The sequence below is a fragment of the Pan paniscus genome, chromosome 16 (genome assembly GCF_029289425.2).
Source record: "Pan paniscus chromosome 16, NHGRI_mPanPan1-v2.0_pri, whole genome shotgun sequence".
In the NCBI taxonomy this organism is placed as follows: Eukaryota; Metazoa; Chordata; class Mammalia; order Primates; family Hominidae; genus Pan; species Pan paniscus.
This window is the reverse complement of record NC_073265.2, coordinates 39,807,916-39,825,929: the sequence shown is the minus strand read 5'-3', so window position 1 is coordinate 39,825,929 and position 18,014 is coordinate 39,807,916. Positions and strand designations below refer to the sequence as shown.

At 37.9% G+C, this 18,014-nt stretch overlaps 1 protein-coding gene across 13 annotated transcripts in view; it reads left to right on the top strand.

Annotated features, from left to right (window-relative positions):
• TRPM7 (transient receptor potential cation channel subfamily M member 7) overlaps positions 1 to 17,488 on the top strand; it is a 129,294-nt gene extending 111,806 nt beyond the window's left edge. For 8 of the 13 annotated variants that reach the window (XM_063596639.1, XM_063596638.1, XM_063596641.1 and 5 more), the window contains 8 exons: positions 1,815 to 1,865; positions 1,945 to 2,010; positions 2,600 to 2,883; positions 3,016 to 3,098; positions 3,255 to 3,460; positions 7,686 to 7,737; positions 7,849 to 7,955; positions 15,978 to 17,488. In XM_063596639.1, the coding sequence (XP_063452709.1) occupies positions 1,815 to 1,865; positions 1,945 to 2,010; positions 2,600 to 2,883; positions 3,016 to 3,098; positions 3,255 to 3,460; positions 7,686 to 7,737; positions 7,849 to 7,955; positions 15,978 to 16,108 (980 nt within the window). In that variant the 3' untranslated portion in view covers positions 16,109 to 17,488. The other 5 variants (XR_008621243.2, XR_008621244.2, XR_010109912.1 and 2 more) reach the window with 4 other exon arrangements.
• Positions 17,489 to 18,014: the final 526 nt, after the last annotated feature.

Below are 18,014 nucleotides of genomic sequence, written 5' to 3'. Positions count from 1 at the left end.
ATTATTGGCATATGCCTAGGAGTGGAATTGCTGAGTCAGAGTTAGCATGTGTTCACATTTGGTAATTACTACCAAATAGGTTTTCAGAGTGGTTGTACCAGTTTGGGGTCCCTGCCTGTAGTTTTACTTCTCATCAATGTTCTATTCTGCCACCCTTCCCTGCCCCCGGGTGAGAAGGAGTCTTGCTCTGTCGTCCAGGCTGGAGTAGGGAGTATAGTGGTGTGATCTTGGCTCACTGCAACCTCCGCCTCCCAGGTTCAAGCAGTTCTCGTGCCTCAGCCTCCCGAGTAGCTGGGATTACAGGCATGCACCACCACATCCAGCTAATTTCTGTGTTTCTGTAGAGACGAGATTTCACCACGTTGGCCAGGCTGGTCTCTAACTCCTGACCTCATGATCTGCCCACCTCCACCTCCCAAAGTGCTGAGATTATAGGCGAGAGCCACCGCACCCGGCCTGATTTTTCTAAAGGTCGCTCCTCCACTTTACATTTTTTCCCCATTGTTGTTTAATAAAATCCAGTGTTCTTCCTTAACATGACATATTAGGCTTTTAATTACCCCCCACACACACACTTTAGGCTCTTAATTCCACGCCCCCCGCCCCCTCCCCTGCCAAAGACAGGATCTCTCTGTCACCAGGTTGGAGTGCAGTGGCACAGACTTTGCTCACTGCAGCCTCAACCTCCTAGGCTCAAGCATTCCTCCCACCTCTGCCTTCTGAGTGGCTAGGACTACAGGTGGGTGCCACCTTGCCCAGCTAATTTTAAAAATCTTTTTTGTTGATAATGGGGCCTTGCCATGTTATCCAGGCTGGTCTTGAACTCCTGGCCCCAAAGCAGTCTTTCCACCTCAGCCTCCCAAAGTGTTAATGATGATAGGTGTGAGCCACTGTGCCTGGCCTCCTCTTAACAATTTGATATTCCCTGTTTCTGTAGCTTCATCTCCTGCAGTTATCCCTGTACTCTTGCCCATTAATTTGTAGTCTTAGCTGCATATTCAAATCATTTGTAGAGAATCATTTCTATGATGACACATACCTACAGAATTAGAATATTTTGGAGTGACATCTGGGTGGATGTATGTCCAAAAAGCACTATAGGTCAATCTTCCCCCTTCTCTTACTCTGAGATAGCTTTGACGTCTTCTCAACCAGAAGGCATTAGGTACTCTTTCTATATAGTCGTACAGTATGTGCACACATGTATGTGTATATACACATTTTTAAAGTATATTTTTATATCATACAGTATTAAAACTGTTGGCTAACTTCCTTTTCCTGCAAGACAGTAGGTTTCTTTTTATTTGTGTTCTAGAAACTTAGCACATAGCAGATTTGACTTGTCTTTGTCTTCTTGCAACATTTAAAGGTCAATTCCACACACACACACAAAAAGATGGGGGAAGGGCTTTTGATGGGTATGTTTCACATTCCAGAAGTTCATCTTCTCATGGTAGACCTGCTAAAATATTTACATGGCTACAGTCCCCAACCCCCAAACATCAGAATCAAAGAGAGATTTTTCTTTCTGAGTGGGAGGTATGGGAGGAGTGAGTTTATGGCAGGAGTTAGGATAGTGTGCAGCATAATGTGCTCTTCACTTGTAGGTGTCTAAATGCACAGCTCTCACTAATCTGGCATAATGAAATAGGGTAATATAGCACAGTGGACATATTTTATCCCTAATTTTTCTGTTTTTGTGAGGAACAGTTACACGATGGAAATTCAAAATGGTTTTATGAGATTATCCGGGTTAAAATTTTTGCTGTACTAGTACTTTTTAAATGGTCTCGTTTGTTTATTTGCCATTCTAGGTCTCACTTCTCCATTTAAGCCAGCTATGGATACAAATTACTATTATTCAGGTCAGTAATATTAAAAACAAAATTTAATAGTATTTTGAACCTTTACAGATTTCATTATTTCTCTCTCATTTTTATGCAGCTGTGGAAAGAAATAACTTGATGAGGTTATCACAGAGCATTCCATTTACACCTGTGCCTCCAAGAGGTAAATCCAAAAATTAAAGAAATAAATAAGTGAAAATTAACCCTTTAATGATTTTTAGCTATAATATAGAATGTGGGTGGGATTACATTAAGAAGTATCAATTTCAAATAAATTCTTGATTAATCTGACTACCACAAGGGTGAGGTATGTTTGAATAGAAGAAGGGAAGCATCAGAAATATTGAGTTTCTCCATTACTGGCATATTCAGAAGCAACAATATATTCTAATTCTAAAAAGTTCTTGATCCACTGTCTAGTAATTTATATAAATTGACATCACAGTGTCCATGAAACAGCTCTAACTTCTAAGTTTAATTCAGAAGTGTGTAGAATTTTAGTTGCTTTTTTAAAGGTTTTCTCTAAAATGCTCAGAATTTCAAAAATGCCTAACATTACACATGAATTCAAAGATATTATGAAAGTATCCTTGATTTCTTACCTATTGCTATTAAATTTCTTTGTATAAAACTACATCTTGGTCCATTTTATCTTCTGTTCCTTAATCAAAGATGCCTGCTAATTTTTATTTTACTTTGTCGTTTTTAAAAAGTCACAATTTAATCTTAAACTTTTTCCATTTGTGTTGCAGGGGAGCCTGTCACAGTGTATCGTTTGGAAGAGAGTTCACCCAACATACTAAATAACAGCATGTCTTCTTGGTCACAACTAGGCCTCTGTGCCAAAATAGAGTTTTTAAGCAAAGAGGAGATGGGAGGAGGTTTACGAAGAGCTGTCAAAGTACAGTGTACCTGGTCAGAACATGATATCCTCAAATCAGGGCATCTTTATATTATCAAATCTTTTCTTCCAGAGGTGGTTAATACATGGTCAAGTATTTATAAAGAAGATACAGTTCTGCATCTCTGTCTGAGAGTAAGTGTCAGTGAATATTTAATAGTGGAACATAATTTAAGCTTTATATTTTAACTTCTGAAATATCAATAAGCCAAATATAATCTTAGTTTAAGTATTAAACAAGGGTTCTCCCCACCCTCCCTTTTATAGGAAATTCAACAACAGAGAGCAGCACAAAAGCTTACATTTGCCTTTAATCAAATGAAACCCAAATCCATACCATATTCTCCAAGGTAAATCTTTAATTTTTTTCTGGGATCTTTTATTATATGGATAGCAGTCCCTTTTGACCTTCATTTTTGATGTTGAATATTTAATTATCCATTTTGTAGATCAATTAGAATTTTATTAACAAAACTGCTAGTAATATTTATAACTATTTTTATAAGGTTCCTTGAAGTTTTCCTGCTGTATTGCCATTCAGCAGGACAGTGGTTTGCTGTGGAAGAATGTATGACTGGAGAATTTAGAAAATACAACAATAATAATGGAGATGAGATTATTCCAACCAATACTCTGGAAGAGATCATGCTAGCCTTTAGCCACTGGACTTACGAATATACAAGAGGGGAGTTACTGGTACTTGATTTGCAAGGTAAATTTATTAAAATATTGCTAAGGTGAAATTCTGCAGTAGGTTCTCACCTATTCATATGTTATAATATACAGAATCTGCTAATTTATAGATAAATAAAATCTTAGGCCAATAGAAGCTATAAAAAAGCAAGTTAATCACAGTCATAGCATATAGCCATCAGGGCCTTGAGTAATAAATAAAATCTTAGGCCAATAGAAGCTATAAAAAAGCAAGTTAATCACAGTCATAGCATATAGCCATCAGGGCCTTGAGTAATAGAATCTGGCTATCTTTTTTTGTTCCCCCGCCCCCTCCCCCTCCCCCACCCCCAGAGGGAGTCTTGCTCAGTCACCCAGGCTGGAGTGTAGTGGTGCAATCTCAGCTCACTGCAACTTCCGCCTCCCGGATTCAAGCAATTCTCTTGCCTCAGCCTCCCGAGTAGTTGGGATTACAGGCACCTGCCACCACGCCCAGCTAATTTTTGTATTTTTAGTAGACAAGATTTCACCATGTTGGCCAGGCTGGTCTTGAGCTTCTGACCTTGAGCTTCTGATCTTGAGTGATCTGCCCGCCTCAGCCTCCCAAAGTGCTGGGATTACAGGAGTGAGCCACCACACCCGGCCTGGCTATCTAAATTATTGTTAAGATAATACAGATGTTTTGATAAGCAAAAACATGTAAAAATTCCCTATTCTAAGATATGCAGTCTAGTATTTCAAAAGTATAAAGACCGTTTCTTTAAAAATAACAAATACCTCTATTATTCCTGGTGTTTATGTTAACCTGTTATTGTGAACTAAACTACCTAAAAATTTAGTGGATTTAAAACAACTGCCATTTTATTTCCTTATAGTTCTTTCATTCAGAAATTTGGATGGGACATAGTGGGAATGTCTCTCTCTGCTGTCACCTCAAAAGACTGGAATGGCTGGAGACATTGAACAGCTTGACTGGAGTCAAATGTCTGAGGTCTCTGTTCACTGTCAACTAAATTCCTCAATTCTTCAGTGTTCTCTGTCTACATGGCTAGCAAGCTTGGGCTTGCTCACAGCATGGTAGTTTCAGGTATTTAGACTTCTTACATAGCAGCTGGCTTCTTCTAGAGAGAAGGCAGAACCTCTTAAGGCTAGGCCCAGGATTGAGATGCCTTCTGCCACATTTTACTGATCAAGGCAACTTACAAGGGTAGCCCACATTCAAGGGGAGGCGAAGTAGATTCAGCAGTTGATGGGTAGAACGACATGCATCTATAGAGGGAAAAATTGCTCATAGCCATCTTAGCAGATAGACTGTGTTTCATACATATAAAAGAAAAAAGACTTTCATATATATGAAAGAAAAAAAAGAAATGGTGACTGCAAGAGGGCAGGTTTGCTTGGAGTAATGTCTGCTGAGCTTCACAGTGAGTCAAAGGAAGTTAAATTGAGCAAGTTGCCAGCTCTTCTCTTCATTATGGCTTCCATAATTTTTCTCCCTGAAGAGCAGACTTAATTTCAAATGTTAACACAGACCAGATTTTAAATCACATGAGAACAATTGTTTAGAATGTTTATTACTCAGTGACTCTTTAGTGTACAGGTATAAATATAAAAGATTTGTTGAAAAGCAAACAGGTTTCAGCTCAAGAATGAAAATCTATGTAAAAACAACTATACTTTTTCCAGTAGTTCATACCTTTATAAAAATGATTATGGTGGTGTATGTTGTGAAAAACTCTCTGATGTCCATTATGAGTTAGGCCAATCCAGTTAAGTTTAAAAATTACAAGCATACATTAGAGATACTGCAGGCTCAGTTCCAGACTACTGCAACGAAGCAAATATTGCAATAAAGCATATCACATGAATTTTTTGGATTTGCAGTACATGTAAAAGTTAAATTTACGCTATACTGTAGTCTAAAGTGTGTGATAGCATTGTGTGTGAAGAACAGTGTACATACCTTAATTTAAAAATACCTTATTGTTAAAAAATAGTAAGAATCATCTAAGCCTTCATCAAGTTGCAGTCTTTTTCCTGAAGGATCTTGCCTCCATGTTGATGACTGCTAACTGATAGTTGCTGAAGTTTGCGATGACTGCAGCAATTTCTTTTTCTTTCTTTTTTAAAAAATAGAGGCAGGGTCTCTTTCTGTTGCCCAGGCTGGAGTGCAGTAGCTCAATCACAACTCACTGCAACCTCAGACTCCTTTGGCTCAAGCCATCCTCCTGCCTCAGCCTCCTGCATAGCTGGGACTACAGGCTCACGTCACTGCATGCAGCTAAATTTTAAAAATTTTTGTAGAGATGGGTGTCTAACTAGGTAGGTCAGGCTAGTCTTGAACTCCTGGCCTCAAGCAGTCCTCCCACAGTGCTAGGATTACGGGCATGAGCCACTCTCTGGCCACAGTGAAGTTTGCCACATTGATTGATTCTTCCTTTCATGAAAGACTTTTCTGTAGCACGCAGTGCCATTTGATAACATTTTACCCACAGTGGAACTTCTTTCAAAATTGGAGTGAACCTTCTCAAACCCTGCTGCTTTATCAACAAAGTTTATGTATATTCTAAATCCCTTGTGATTTGAACAATGTTCACGGTATCTTCACCGAGTAGATTCCATCTCAACATAATGTTTATTGAACAATTTTTACATAGGAATATCTTAGATGATTACAAGTTAAACAATGTAGCAATATATAAAGAACAAAGTGTTCCCATCTTTTTTATTTCTCTACTTCTGTGAAGACGTATACACAAATGGAGACTTTTTTCCCTCTTTTTTATTATTTTGTTTTGTTGTGTTGGTTTTACCCCAACTGGGATCATGAGATTTTTTTTTCCACTTTTTTTTCTGCCTAACGATATATCGTAGGCATTTTCTAGAGTTATTTCTTTAGTAAGCTGCGTGATAGTCTATAGTGTAGCAGCTATAGCATGATTTACATCTGTGTTGATAGACATTCACTCTACTTTTAGTTTTTTGCTTCTACAAACAGTGCTTGCAGCAAACCATTCTCATGCACTGCTACTTTTATTTCCTTAAAGTAAGTTCCTAAATTGGCATAGAAAAGAGATTAGTACAATTTTAATTTTAATAACAACTGACAGAGTACTTTCCCAAAAGCTTATCAGAAATCATACTCAGCCTTCTACGGAAGTTCCTGCTTCTCTACAGTCTTTCCAGTATGGAATATTCTTAATGTTTGCCATTCTGTTGGATGGAAAATAGTATCGTGTTTTAATTCTGGTTTTTCCTTTTGTGAAATTGAACCATTTTATTAGATTTTGCTCTAATGGGTTAAATATTTGTGATTATTCAAAATATCAGTAGGTGTTAAGTGTGTGTGTGTTATGTGTTTATATATACACACATGAATATATAAGAGACTGGAAAGATTTAATCATAATACTTCTGGAGAGGGCTGGAGGTGAAGAAAGATTTTCACAATCTTACTCTGTGTTACATGAATGTTTTGCAAGAAAATGTGATATGTGTTAATGTGTGTGGTTTTTTTCCCTTAAATCCCAAACACTTGTTTTTTGTTTTTGTTTTTGTTTTTTTGAGACGAATTTCACTCTGTTGCCCAGGCTAGAGTGCAGTAGTACGATTTTGGCTCACTGCAACCTCCGCCTCCCAGGTTCAAGCGATTCTCCCGTCTCAGCCTCCCGAAAGTAGCTGGGACTACAGGCGCCCCCCACCATGCCCGGCTAACTTTTTTTTTTTTTTTTTTTTTTTTTTTTAGGGATGAAGTTTCACCATGTTGGTCAGGCTGGTCTCGAACTCCTGACCTCAGGTGATCCATCCGCCTTGGCCGCCCAAAGTGCTGGGATTACAGGCGTGAGCCACTGCGCCTGGCCAATCCCAAACACTTTTAAAGTCCTATGGATTATTCCTTTATGTACCAAATTGTTCTTTGCTAACTAAGATGAAACAAGGGCAGATTGACCAGACCTTTTACAAGTAAGGAGGTATTTGCATCCTTGGTGCTGTAGGATAAGGAACTTAATGCCTACCTACCAACTCTGACGTTTAACTCTTGTTCACATTACAAGGAGATATGCCTCTCCCTGGTAGAATGCCAGAGTCATAAATCAAGTTATGAAATATCAAAAGAGAAGAACTACACTCCTTTGAATAGTTTAACATTGTAATGATTGATGATACTATAACATCTCTTAAGATGATTTTTATTATGCAGATGTCAGTATTTATGTCAATTATATAATATAAATTATTTGTCTTTTTTATATACACATATAAAGGTGTTGGTGAAAATTTGACTGACCCATCTGTGATAAAAGCAGAAGAAAAGAGGTAATAAGTTTTAACTATTTCATTAAGGCATAATTTCACATTTTATATTTGTACCTGTATAAACTGCCCCCTTTTTTTTGTTGTTTTTTTTTTAAATTACCAATTCTACAGATCCTGTGATATGGTTTTTGGCCCAGCAAATCTAGGAGAAGATGCAATTAAAAACTTCAGAGCAAAACATCACTGTAATTCTTGCTGTAGAAAGCTTAAACTTCCAGGTAAAAAATTTCTTAATCAGTATAGTATATAAATTGTTACGAAACTTGGTTACTACAATACCTCATAAGGCCAGAGGTACAAATGTTTAATGTAATGGTCTCTAATTGTGCCAGCTTCAGCAGCTCTTTTGCAAATACATATTGTTGGTTATAAATGAATCTGTGTTTTCTTTCTTTCTTTATACAAAGTTCATTAATTTAATATATTATGTGTCTGCAGAATGCCAGGAATTGTGCTCGGTGTTGAAAGTAGAATATTGAACCAGACAGCTATGTCTCTGCCCTCATGGAGTTTAGCCTCATGTTGAATATTGACAAGATTAGCAGGGAGTTACAGGACTGATAAATGCCAGGAGAGAGGAAAAAACAGAACAGAGTGCTATAGAACATGTAAGCAGGTCCCTTAACTCAAACCCAGGTCAGGGAATGATCCTGGGAAACTAACGTATTTGCCTTTACTTGGAGAATGAATAGACCTTCAAGTTAGCCTTGCAGAAGAATTGAGAAAAGGCTATTTGATCAAGCAGGAACAGGAACTGTAAATATATTGTCTCATGATATTAACATCATCTTTGTATGCAGAGAATTACAAGTTATTATTTAATTGTTAGTTAAAGCACAAACCTGTGGTTGTCTCTCTTTGATGTGCATCATAGTCCCCTGTGGAACTTTAAAAAAAAATTCCCCTACCAGGCGCAGTGACACATGCCTGTAGTCCCAGCTACTCAGGAGGCTGATACCAGAGGATCGCTTGAGCTCAGGAGTTCAAAGCTGTAGTGCCTACTTCAGTTTGGGCAACATAGTGAGACCCTGTCTCTTTTAAAAATTAAATTTAAAAAAAAATTACACATGTCTGGGCCCCACCCTTGAGCTGTTTGTTTGTTTGTTTATTTGTTTGTTTTTGAGACAGGGTCTCACTCTGTTGCTCAGGCTGGAGTGCAGTGGTGCGATCTCAGCTCACTGCAGCTTCCACCTCCCAGGCTCAAGTGATCCTCCCACCTCCGCCTCCCAAGTAGCTGGGACTACAGGCACGTGCCACAACACCTGGCTAATTGTTGTTGTTTTGTTTTTTTTTTGTAGAGATGGGGTTTTGCCATGTCACCCAGGCTGCTCTCGAATTCCTGGGCTCAAGTGATCCACCTGCGTCAGCCTCCCAAAGTGCTAGGATTACAGGCGTGAGCCACCACGCCCAGCCCTTGTGTATTTTTTAAAGTCCCATTTCGTATGCCCAGTATTGTAATAGTTAAGAGCTTAGACTTGAGAGCCAGGATGCATGGCTCCAGAGAATACCTACATCACCAAGGAGTTTTTGAGGACTTAATGAGTTGGTTTTGTGAGATACTTAGTACCAGCCATATAATAAGCATTATTAGGTATGTAAATGGTACTATTTTTTAAAATTTGTTTTTTATTATTGCTGGTATACAGAAATGCCATTGATTTTTTTGAGCATATGTCCCTGCAACCTTACTTAACTCTTTTTTAGGAGCTTTTTGTAATAGACTTCTCAGGATTTTTTTTGTATAGACAATAAAGACAGTTTCTTTCTGTGTATCTTTTTTTTTTCTTGACTTTTTGCACTGGCAAGGATTTCCAGCACAGTATAGAATGAGTGTAGTGAGAGTAAACATAATTTGCTTTGTTTCTGATGTTAAGGGGAAGGCATTCTGTCTTTTCACCATTAAGATGATGTTAACTTTAAGGATTTTGTAGATGCACTTTATGAGGCTGAAGAAAGTTCCTTCTACTCCTTGTTTTTTTTTTTTTTTTTTTTTGAGACAGAGTCTCGCTCTTTTTTTTTTTTTTGAGACGGAGTCTCGCTCTGTCGCCCAGGCTAGAGTGCAGTGGTGTGGTCTCCGCTCACTGCAAGCTCCGCCTCCCGGGTTCACGCCATTCTCCGGCCTCAGCCTCCCGAGTAGCTGGGACTACAGGCGCCCGCCACCGCGCCCGGCCAGTTTTTTTTGTATTTTTAATAGAGATGGGGTTTCACCATGGTCTCGATCTCCTGACCTTGTGATCCGCCCGCCTCGGCCTCCCGAAGTGCTGGGATTACAGGCATGAGCCACCGTGCCCGGCCTACTCCTTGTTTCTTGAGAATATTTATCTTGAATGGATATTGAATTTTGTCAGATTTTTTTTTCTGCATCTTTTGGTATGATCATGTGGTTTTTCTCCTTTAATAGGTTAATATAGTATATTACATCAATTGATTTTTTAAATGTTGAGCCAGTATTGCATTCCTAGGACAAACCACACTTTGTTGTGATACATATCTTTTTAATTTATTGTTAGATTCAGTTTTCAATAATAGGTTGAGGATTTTGCATGTGTGTTCATGAAGAATATTGGTCTGTGGTAGGTTTGTTTTATGGGGCACTATGTTTGTTTTCTTTTAGTATTAGGATAATACTTATAAAATAAGTTTTATTTTCGGGAATAGATTGTATAGAATTGATATTGTCCCTACCATGAATGTTTGATAGGATTTTCCAGTCAAACCATCTTGGCCTGAAGTTTTCTTTGTCACATGGTTTTAAACTAAGCATTTAGTGGGGAGGGGGCAGGGGTAGCATTGGGAGATATACCTAATGCTAAATGACGAGTTGACGGGTGCAGCACACCAACATGGCACATGTATACATGTGTAACAAACCTGCACATTGTGCACATGTACCCTAAAACTTAAAGTATAATAATAATAAATAATTTAAAAAATAAAAAATAAAAAAATAAACTAAGCATTTAATTTCTTTAATAGAGATAGGACTGTTGATTATCAAATTCTTTTTGAGTGAGTTTTGGTAGTTTGTGTCTTTTAAGGAATTGGTCCATTTTTTTTTTTAATTGTCAAATTTGGGGGCATAAAGTTATTTATGCTGTTACCTTACTATCTTTTTAATATCCGTTAGGTCTGTGGCAAATCCCCTTTTTCCTTATGGCAGTTTGGTCTGTGCTCTTTGTTTCTTGATCAGCCTGGCTAGAGGTTTATCAATTTTATTGATAACTTCAAAGAATCAGTTTTAGTTGTCATTGTTTTACTCTTGCTTTTCTGTTTTCAATTTATTTGATTTATTCTTTTTATTTTTCCATGTTTATACTCGCTTTAGGTGTAGTTTGTTCTTTTTCTAGTTTATTAAAGTAGAAACTTAGATTATTGATTCTCGGATCTTTATTTTATTTATTTATTTTGAGATGGAGTCTCACTCTGTCACCAGGCTGGAGTGCAGTGGCGTAATCTCTGCTCACTGCACCCTCCACCTCCCAGGTTCAAACGATTCTCCTGCTTCAGCCTCTTGAGTAACTGGCACTACAGGTACGTGCCACCACACCCAGCTAATTTTGTTATTTTTAGTAGAGTCAGGGTTTCACCATGTTGGCCAGGATTGTCTTGATCTCTTGACCTCGTGATCTACCCTACTCGGCCTCCCAAAGTGCTGGGATTACAGGTGTAAGCCACTGCGCCCGGCCTCAGATGTTTATTTCTAACAAGAGATTGAGTGCTATAATTTTCCCTCTAAGCATTGTTTTAGCTCCATCCCTCAAATTTGAGTATATTTTATTTTCATTTTTATTTACTTTAAAATAGTTATAATTTCAGTTTGTATTCCTCTTTGATGTATGGATTGTCTTGTTTAGTTCTTAAATAGTTTAAAATTTTACAAATGTCTTTAATTGATTTCTTGCTTAATTCTATTATAAAAGAAACATACTTTGTACTATTTCAATTAAATTTTTTTTAATTGAAGTACAAGTTTATGGAGCTGGGTTCAGTGGCTCACACCTGTAATCCCAGCACTTTGGGAGGCCGAGGCAGGTGGATCACCTGAAGTCAGGAGGTCGATACTAACCTGGCCAACATAGTGAAACCCCATCTCTACTAAAAAATACAAAAATTAGCTGGGTGTGGCAGTGGGTGCCTGTAATCCCAGCTACTCAGTAAGCCAAGGCAGGAGAATCACTGGGACCTGGGAGGCAGAGGTTGCAATGAGCCAAGATTGCGCCACTGCATTCTGGCCTGGGCGACAGAGCAAGACTCCGTCTCAAAAAAAAAAAAAAGAGTTTATGGTCTCTGAGCATTCCATGTGCTTTGGAAAGTAATATATATTCTGCTATTGTTGGATGGAGTATTCTGTAAATATTAATTAAAGAAAGTTTGTTGCTAGTGTTCAGAGTTCTTGTATCCTTGCTGGTTTTCTGTGTATTAGTTCTATTGATTAACTAGAAAGGAAGTCTCCAAATATAATTGGATTTGTCTATCTTGCTTTTCAGTTCTGTCAGTTTTTCCTTCATGTGTTTTGAGGCGTTGTTCTTAGATGCATACACATATACTATTGTTAATGTCTTCTTGGCGAATTGATTATTTTATCATTGTGTATTAATAATATCATGGTAATTTTCCTTATTTTGACGTATACTTTTTCTAATATTAACATAACCACTCCAGCTATCTTTTGATTAATGTTTTCATCATATACCTTTTGCCAATCTTTTTTTCAAAACATACACACACACATCTATATATAATTATATTTAAGGTGGGTTTCTTGTAGACAGCATATACTGAGGTTCTTGATTTTGTTTTAAATTTAAACAGTTTCCATTTTTTAAGCCAGCATGGTACCCCTGTAATCCCAGCACTTTGGGAGGCCAAGGAGGGCAGATCATTTGAGGTCAGGAGTTCGAGACCAGCCTGGCCAACATGGTGAAAACCTATCTCTACTAAAAATACAAAAATTAGCTGGGCGTGGTGGTGGGTGCCTGTAATCCCAGCTACTTGGGAGGCTGAGGCAGGCGAATTGCTTGAACCCGAGAGGCACAGGTTGCAGTGAGGAGAGATTGCACCACTGTGAGACAGAGTGAGACTCCATCTCAAAAAAAAAAAAAGCAATCTGGCCCAGATCCTTCATTTTCTAGATAATATAATTAAAGTTGAGATGATTTGCTCATTGATACACTTACTAGTTAACAATATAATTAAGATGAGCTATAATTGTGTTTCTCTCCACTGTTCTTTGTACAGTAATCGCAGATTAGCTTGTATCCCTAAAGCCATACTGACATAGTCTTGAATTTAAAATTTATCAAAAATAATTAATATAGTTGCAAATATGTTTGGATTGTTTAATATAGGCTGTTTCTTAGATTAAAATTAACATTTTATGATTCAGTGAGGTCAAATATTTTTATTTTTAAAAAAATAAATTAGTTCATATTCTGAGTATCAGTTATATTTTATATGGAGATAAAAATATAAGGGTTTACGCCATGACACACATATACCTATGTTCTGCACGTGTATCCTTTTTTTTAAAAAAATAAAAACATACATATATATATGTTTATGCATGACTTGGTTAGTTTATAATGTTGATATTACTGCATTGTTTCCAGTTCTGCAACTATTTTCATCTATGTCCGTAACTTCTTAAGTGATTTCTTCTTGTCCCATACCTATAAATATGTTTATATACTTATCATAGCAAATCTGTCTGAAGACTTGACATATTTCCCAAGCTCCTGTTTCTGTTCAGCTACCTATATTTCTACTTGGATACTATTTTATTTTATTTTATTTTTGAGACAGTCTCACTCTGTCACCCAGGCTGAAGCAGAGGGGTCCATCCTTTTGGCTTCCCTGGGCCACATTGGAAGAAAAATTGTTGGGCAGGCACCATGGCTCATGCCTGTAATCTCAGCACTTTGGGAGGCCGAAGTGGGCAGATCACTTGAGGCCAGGAGTTCAAGAGCAGCTTTGCCAATTATGGCAAAAACCAGTCTCTACTAAAAATATAAAAATTGGCCATGTGTGGTGTCACAGGCCTGTAATCCCAGCTACTTGGGGAGGCTGAGGCACAAGAATTGCTTGAACCCCGGAGGTAGGGGTTTCAGTGAGCTGAGATCGTGCCACTGCACTTCAGCCTGGGCAACAACAAGACCTTGTCTCAAAAAAAAAAGAAGAATTGTGTTGGGCTACACATAAAATACACTATCACTACCATAGCTGATGAGCTTTAAAAAAAATGCAAAAAAATGCCATCATGTTTTAAGAAAGTTTATGAATTTGTGTTGGGTTGCATGTGGCCTGTGGGCCGAGGGTCGGGCAGGCTTGCTATAAAGCATCTTTAGTAACGTGTCCAATCCAAAATTCTTGATTTATATCTCCCACCCTACATAGAACTCTGTTTCCCTATCTTATTAATGGTTACCCAGTTGCTCAAGTCCGAAACCTAAAACTATCCAATTCTTCTTTTCCCTTGCCCTTCATAGCCAATTCATCAAATTCTGTCTGTTCTAATTTTGAAATCTCCCTAGAATTCATCTGCTCTTCTCTGTCTTCATGGCTACCACCTTGTTTCCTGGACTGCTGCCACCCATCCTCTCACAAGAGTTTTCATAGTCATCAGAATAGTTCTTGAAACAAATCTGATGATGTCTCTCTCTTGAGACTGCTTAAAACCTTCCAGTGGATTTGTATTGTATCTGTACTTCTCATCATAGCTTGTATCTATGATGTATAAATGAAGATCAGCAAACTTTTGTAAAGGGCAAGGTAGCAAATATTTTAGGCTTTGTAGACCATGTGGTCTGTCCCAGCTACACAGTTCTACCATCGTGGTGCGGAAATAACCACAGACTGTGAACAAATGAGTGTGACTGCATTCCAGTAAAACTACTTACAAAAACAGGCAGCAGACCAGATTTGGCCCACAATCTGTAGTTGACAATCTTGGGCCATTAACTGCTGCTTGAGCTCAATTTCTACTAGTTTTCCTCTCATTCACTATGTAGAAGCCACACTGTCTTCTTACCATTCGCAAAGCACACTAAGTCCATTCCTTCTGACAGTCTTTGCAGTTAACCCTCCCTCTGCCTAGAACACTCCTCCTAGAGCTTTGATAGTTCACTTCTCAATATTAAGGTATTTACTCAAATCTCTTCCTCTGGCTTTCCTGCCCAGACCTGTTTGAAACAATCACCCTATACCATCTTCCATCTGTCCCTCATTATAATTCACTACACTCTTTTCTTCAAAGCACTTTTTTTTTTTTTTTTTTGAGACAGGATCTCACTCTGTCGCCCAGGTTGAAGTACAGTGGCATGATCTTGGGTCATTGCAATCTCTGCCTACTGGGGCTCAAACAGTCCTCCCACCTCAGCCTTCTGAGTAGCTGGGACTACAGGCACACACCACCACACCTGGCTAATTTTTGTATTTTTTGTAGAGACAAGAGACTTCACCATGTTGGCCAGGCTGCTCTTGAACTCCTGACCTCAAATGATTCTCTCACCTTGGCCTTTCAAAGTGCTGGGATTACAGGCATGAGCCGCTGCACCCTGTCTTCAAGGCACTTTTTACTGCTTATAATTCTGTCATTTTTCTGTTTGCTTATTTTTTGTCACCCACTAGAATATAAGCTCACTGAGACCAGTGAGCTTGTCTGGTTTGTTCACTGCTACATTCCCATGCCTACATGAGTTTCTGACTCATGGTCAATATGTAATTATTTGTTGAATGAATGAATGACTTCATTTTTATGTGTATAAATTTGGTGACTACTGAATTTATAACAACCTGATGGAAAACAAGTCTGACATGTTTGGAGAAAAATTGATTAGAAATGATCCTAATTCAGCCGGGCATGGTGGCTCATACCTATAATCCCAGCACTTTGGTAGGCCGAGGCAGGTGGATCACCTGAGGACGGGAGTTCGAGACCAGCCTGACCAACATGGTGAAACCCTGTCTCTACTAAAAATACAAAAAATTAGCCGGGCATGGTGGTGCATGCCTGTAATTCCAGCTATTTGGGAGGCTGAGGTAGGAGAATCGCTTGAACCCGGGAGGTGGAGGTTGCAGTGAACCGAGATCGCGCCATTGCACTCCAGCTTGGGCAACAAGAGCGAAACTCCGTCTCGAAAAGAAAATAAAAGGTTCCTAATTCTCCATTTCTAAGAAATACTAACTTTTTTCTTTTCTCTTTCTTTTTTTTTTTTTTTTATTGTTGTGGGTGTTCAATGTAGATCTGAAGAGGAATGATTATACGCCTGATAAAATTATATTTCCTCAGGATGAGCCTTCAGATTTGAATCTTCAGCCTGGAAATTCCACCAAAGAATCAGAATCAACTAATTCTGTTCGTCTGATGTTATAATATTAATATTACTGAATCATTGGTTTTGCCTGCACCTCACAGAAATGTTACTGTGTCACTTTTCCCTCAGGAGGAAATTGTTTGGTAATATAGAAAGGTGTATGCAAGTTGAATTTGCTGACTCCAGCACAGTTAAAAGGTCAATATTCTTTTGACCTGATTAATCAGTCAGAAAGTCCCTATAGGATAGAGCTGGCAGCTGAGAAATTTTAAAGGTAATTGATAATTAGTATTTATAACTTTTTAAAGGGCTGTTTGTATAGCAGAGGATCTCATTTGACTTTGTTTTGATGAGGGTGATGCCCTCTCTTATGTGGTACAATACCATTAACCAAAGGTAGGTGTCCATGCAGATTTTATTGGCAGCTATTTTATTGCCATTCAACTAGGGAAATGAAGAAATCACGCAGCCTTTTGGTTAAATGGCAGTCAAAATTTTCCTCAGTGTATTTAGTGTGTTCAGTGATGATATCACTGGTTCCCAACTAGATGCTTGTTGGCCACGGGAAGGGAAATGACTTGTTCTAATTCTAGGTTCACAGAGGTATAAGAAGCCTGAACTGAAGACCATTTTCAAGAGGGACGGTATTTATGAATCAGGGTTAGGCTCCATATTTAAAGATAGAGCCAGTTTTTTTTTAAATAGAACCCAAATTGTGTAAAAATGTTAATTGGGTTTTTTAAACATTGTTTTATCAAGTCACTGTTAAGTAGAAGAAAGCCATGGTAAACTGATACATAACCTAAATTATAAAAGCAGAAACCTAACTCACTCGTCAAGGGAAGTTACCTTTTGAGGAAAGTTAAAGTACTTTTTTCCCTATCTGTATCTATAGCAACAACCCAGAACTTACAAACTTCTCCAAAGATTTTATTGATATATCAAATCAGAATGTAAACATGAACTCTTGCATATATTTAAAATTGTGTTGGAACATTTGAACATGAATGCTGTTTGTGGTACTTAAGAAATTAATTCAGTTGGATTATCATTATGTGATACTGGCAGATTGCAGTGCAACCTTATGCCAATAAAATGTAATTTAACAGCCCCAGATATTGTTGAATATTCAACAATAACAAGAAAAGCTTTTCATCTAAGTTTTATGCTTTAATTTTTTTTCTTTTTTTTTTCTTTTTCTTTTGTTTCCTTGGTACTAATTTTAATTTTTATTTGGAAAGGAGCAGTATAAAGCTTATTTGTATTTAGTAGTGTATCTCATAGATACAGACAAGGCAAGAGATGATAAGCTGTTTAAATAGTGTTTAATATTGATTGGGGGTGGGGAGAAAGAAAAAGTGTATTACTTAAAGATATTATATACGTTTTGTATATCATTAAATCTTTAAAAGAAATGAAATAAATTTATTGTTTACAGATGTTTAGTGAGTTTAATCATTCTGAAAAAGTATCTGACATTTTCAGGGTGTCAATTTGAGTATCAGTTTTTTTAAATGAACCATTTGTATACCTGTGCTTTTGATCTCCTGTCCTGTACAATGTTTAAATTAATACTGATTTCTTACTGTCTTCTTAGAAATCTGTTTTTTGTTAGGCCAAAAAAGGGCAATATGGGCTGTCTATTGATTTTTAATTTTATGTTGATTATTTTCACAGGATTATAATAGTAGCTACACTTTTTTTTTTTTTTTTTTTTTTTTGAGACGGAGTCTCGCTCTGTTGCTTGGGCTGGAGTGCAGTGGTGTGATCTCAGCTCACCACAACCGCCGCCTTCCGGGTTTAAGTGATTCTCCTGCCTCAGCCTCCCGAGTAGCTGGGACTACAGGCACACGCCACCATGCCCAGCTAATTTTTATATTTTTAGTAGAGACAGGGTTTCACTATGTTGGCCAGTGTGGTCACAAACTCCTGACCTTGTGAGCCACCGCACCTGGCTGCTAACAC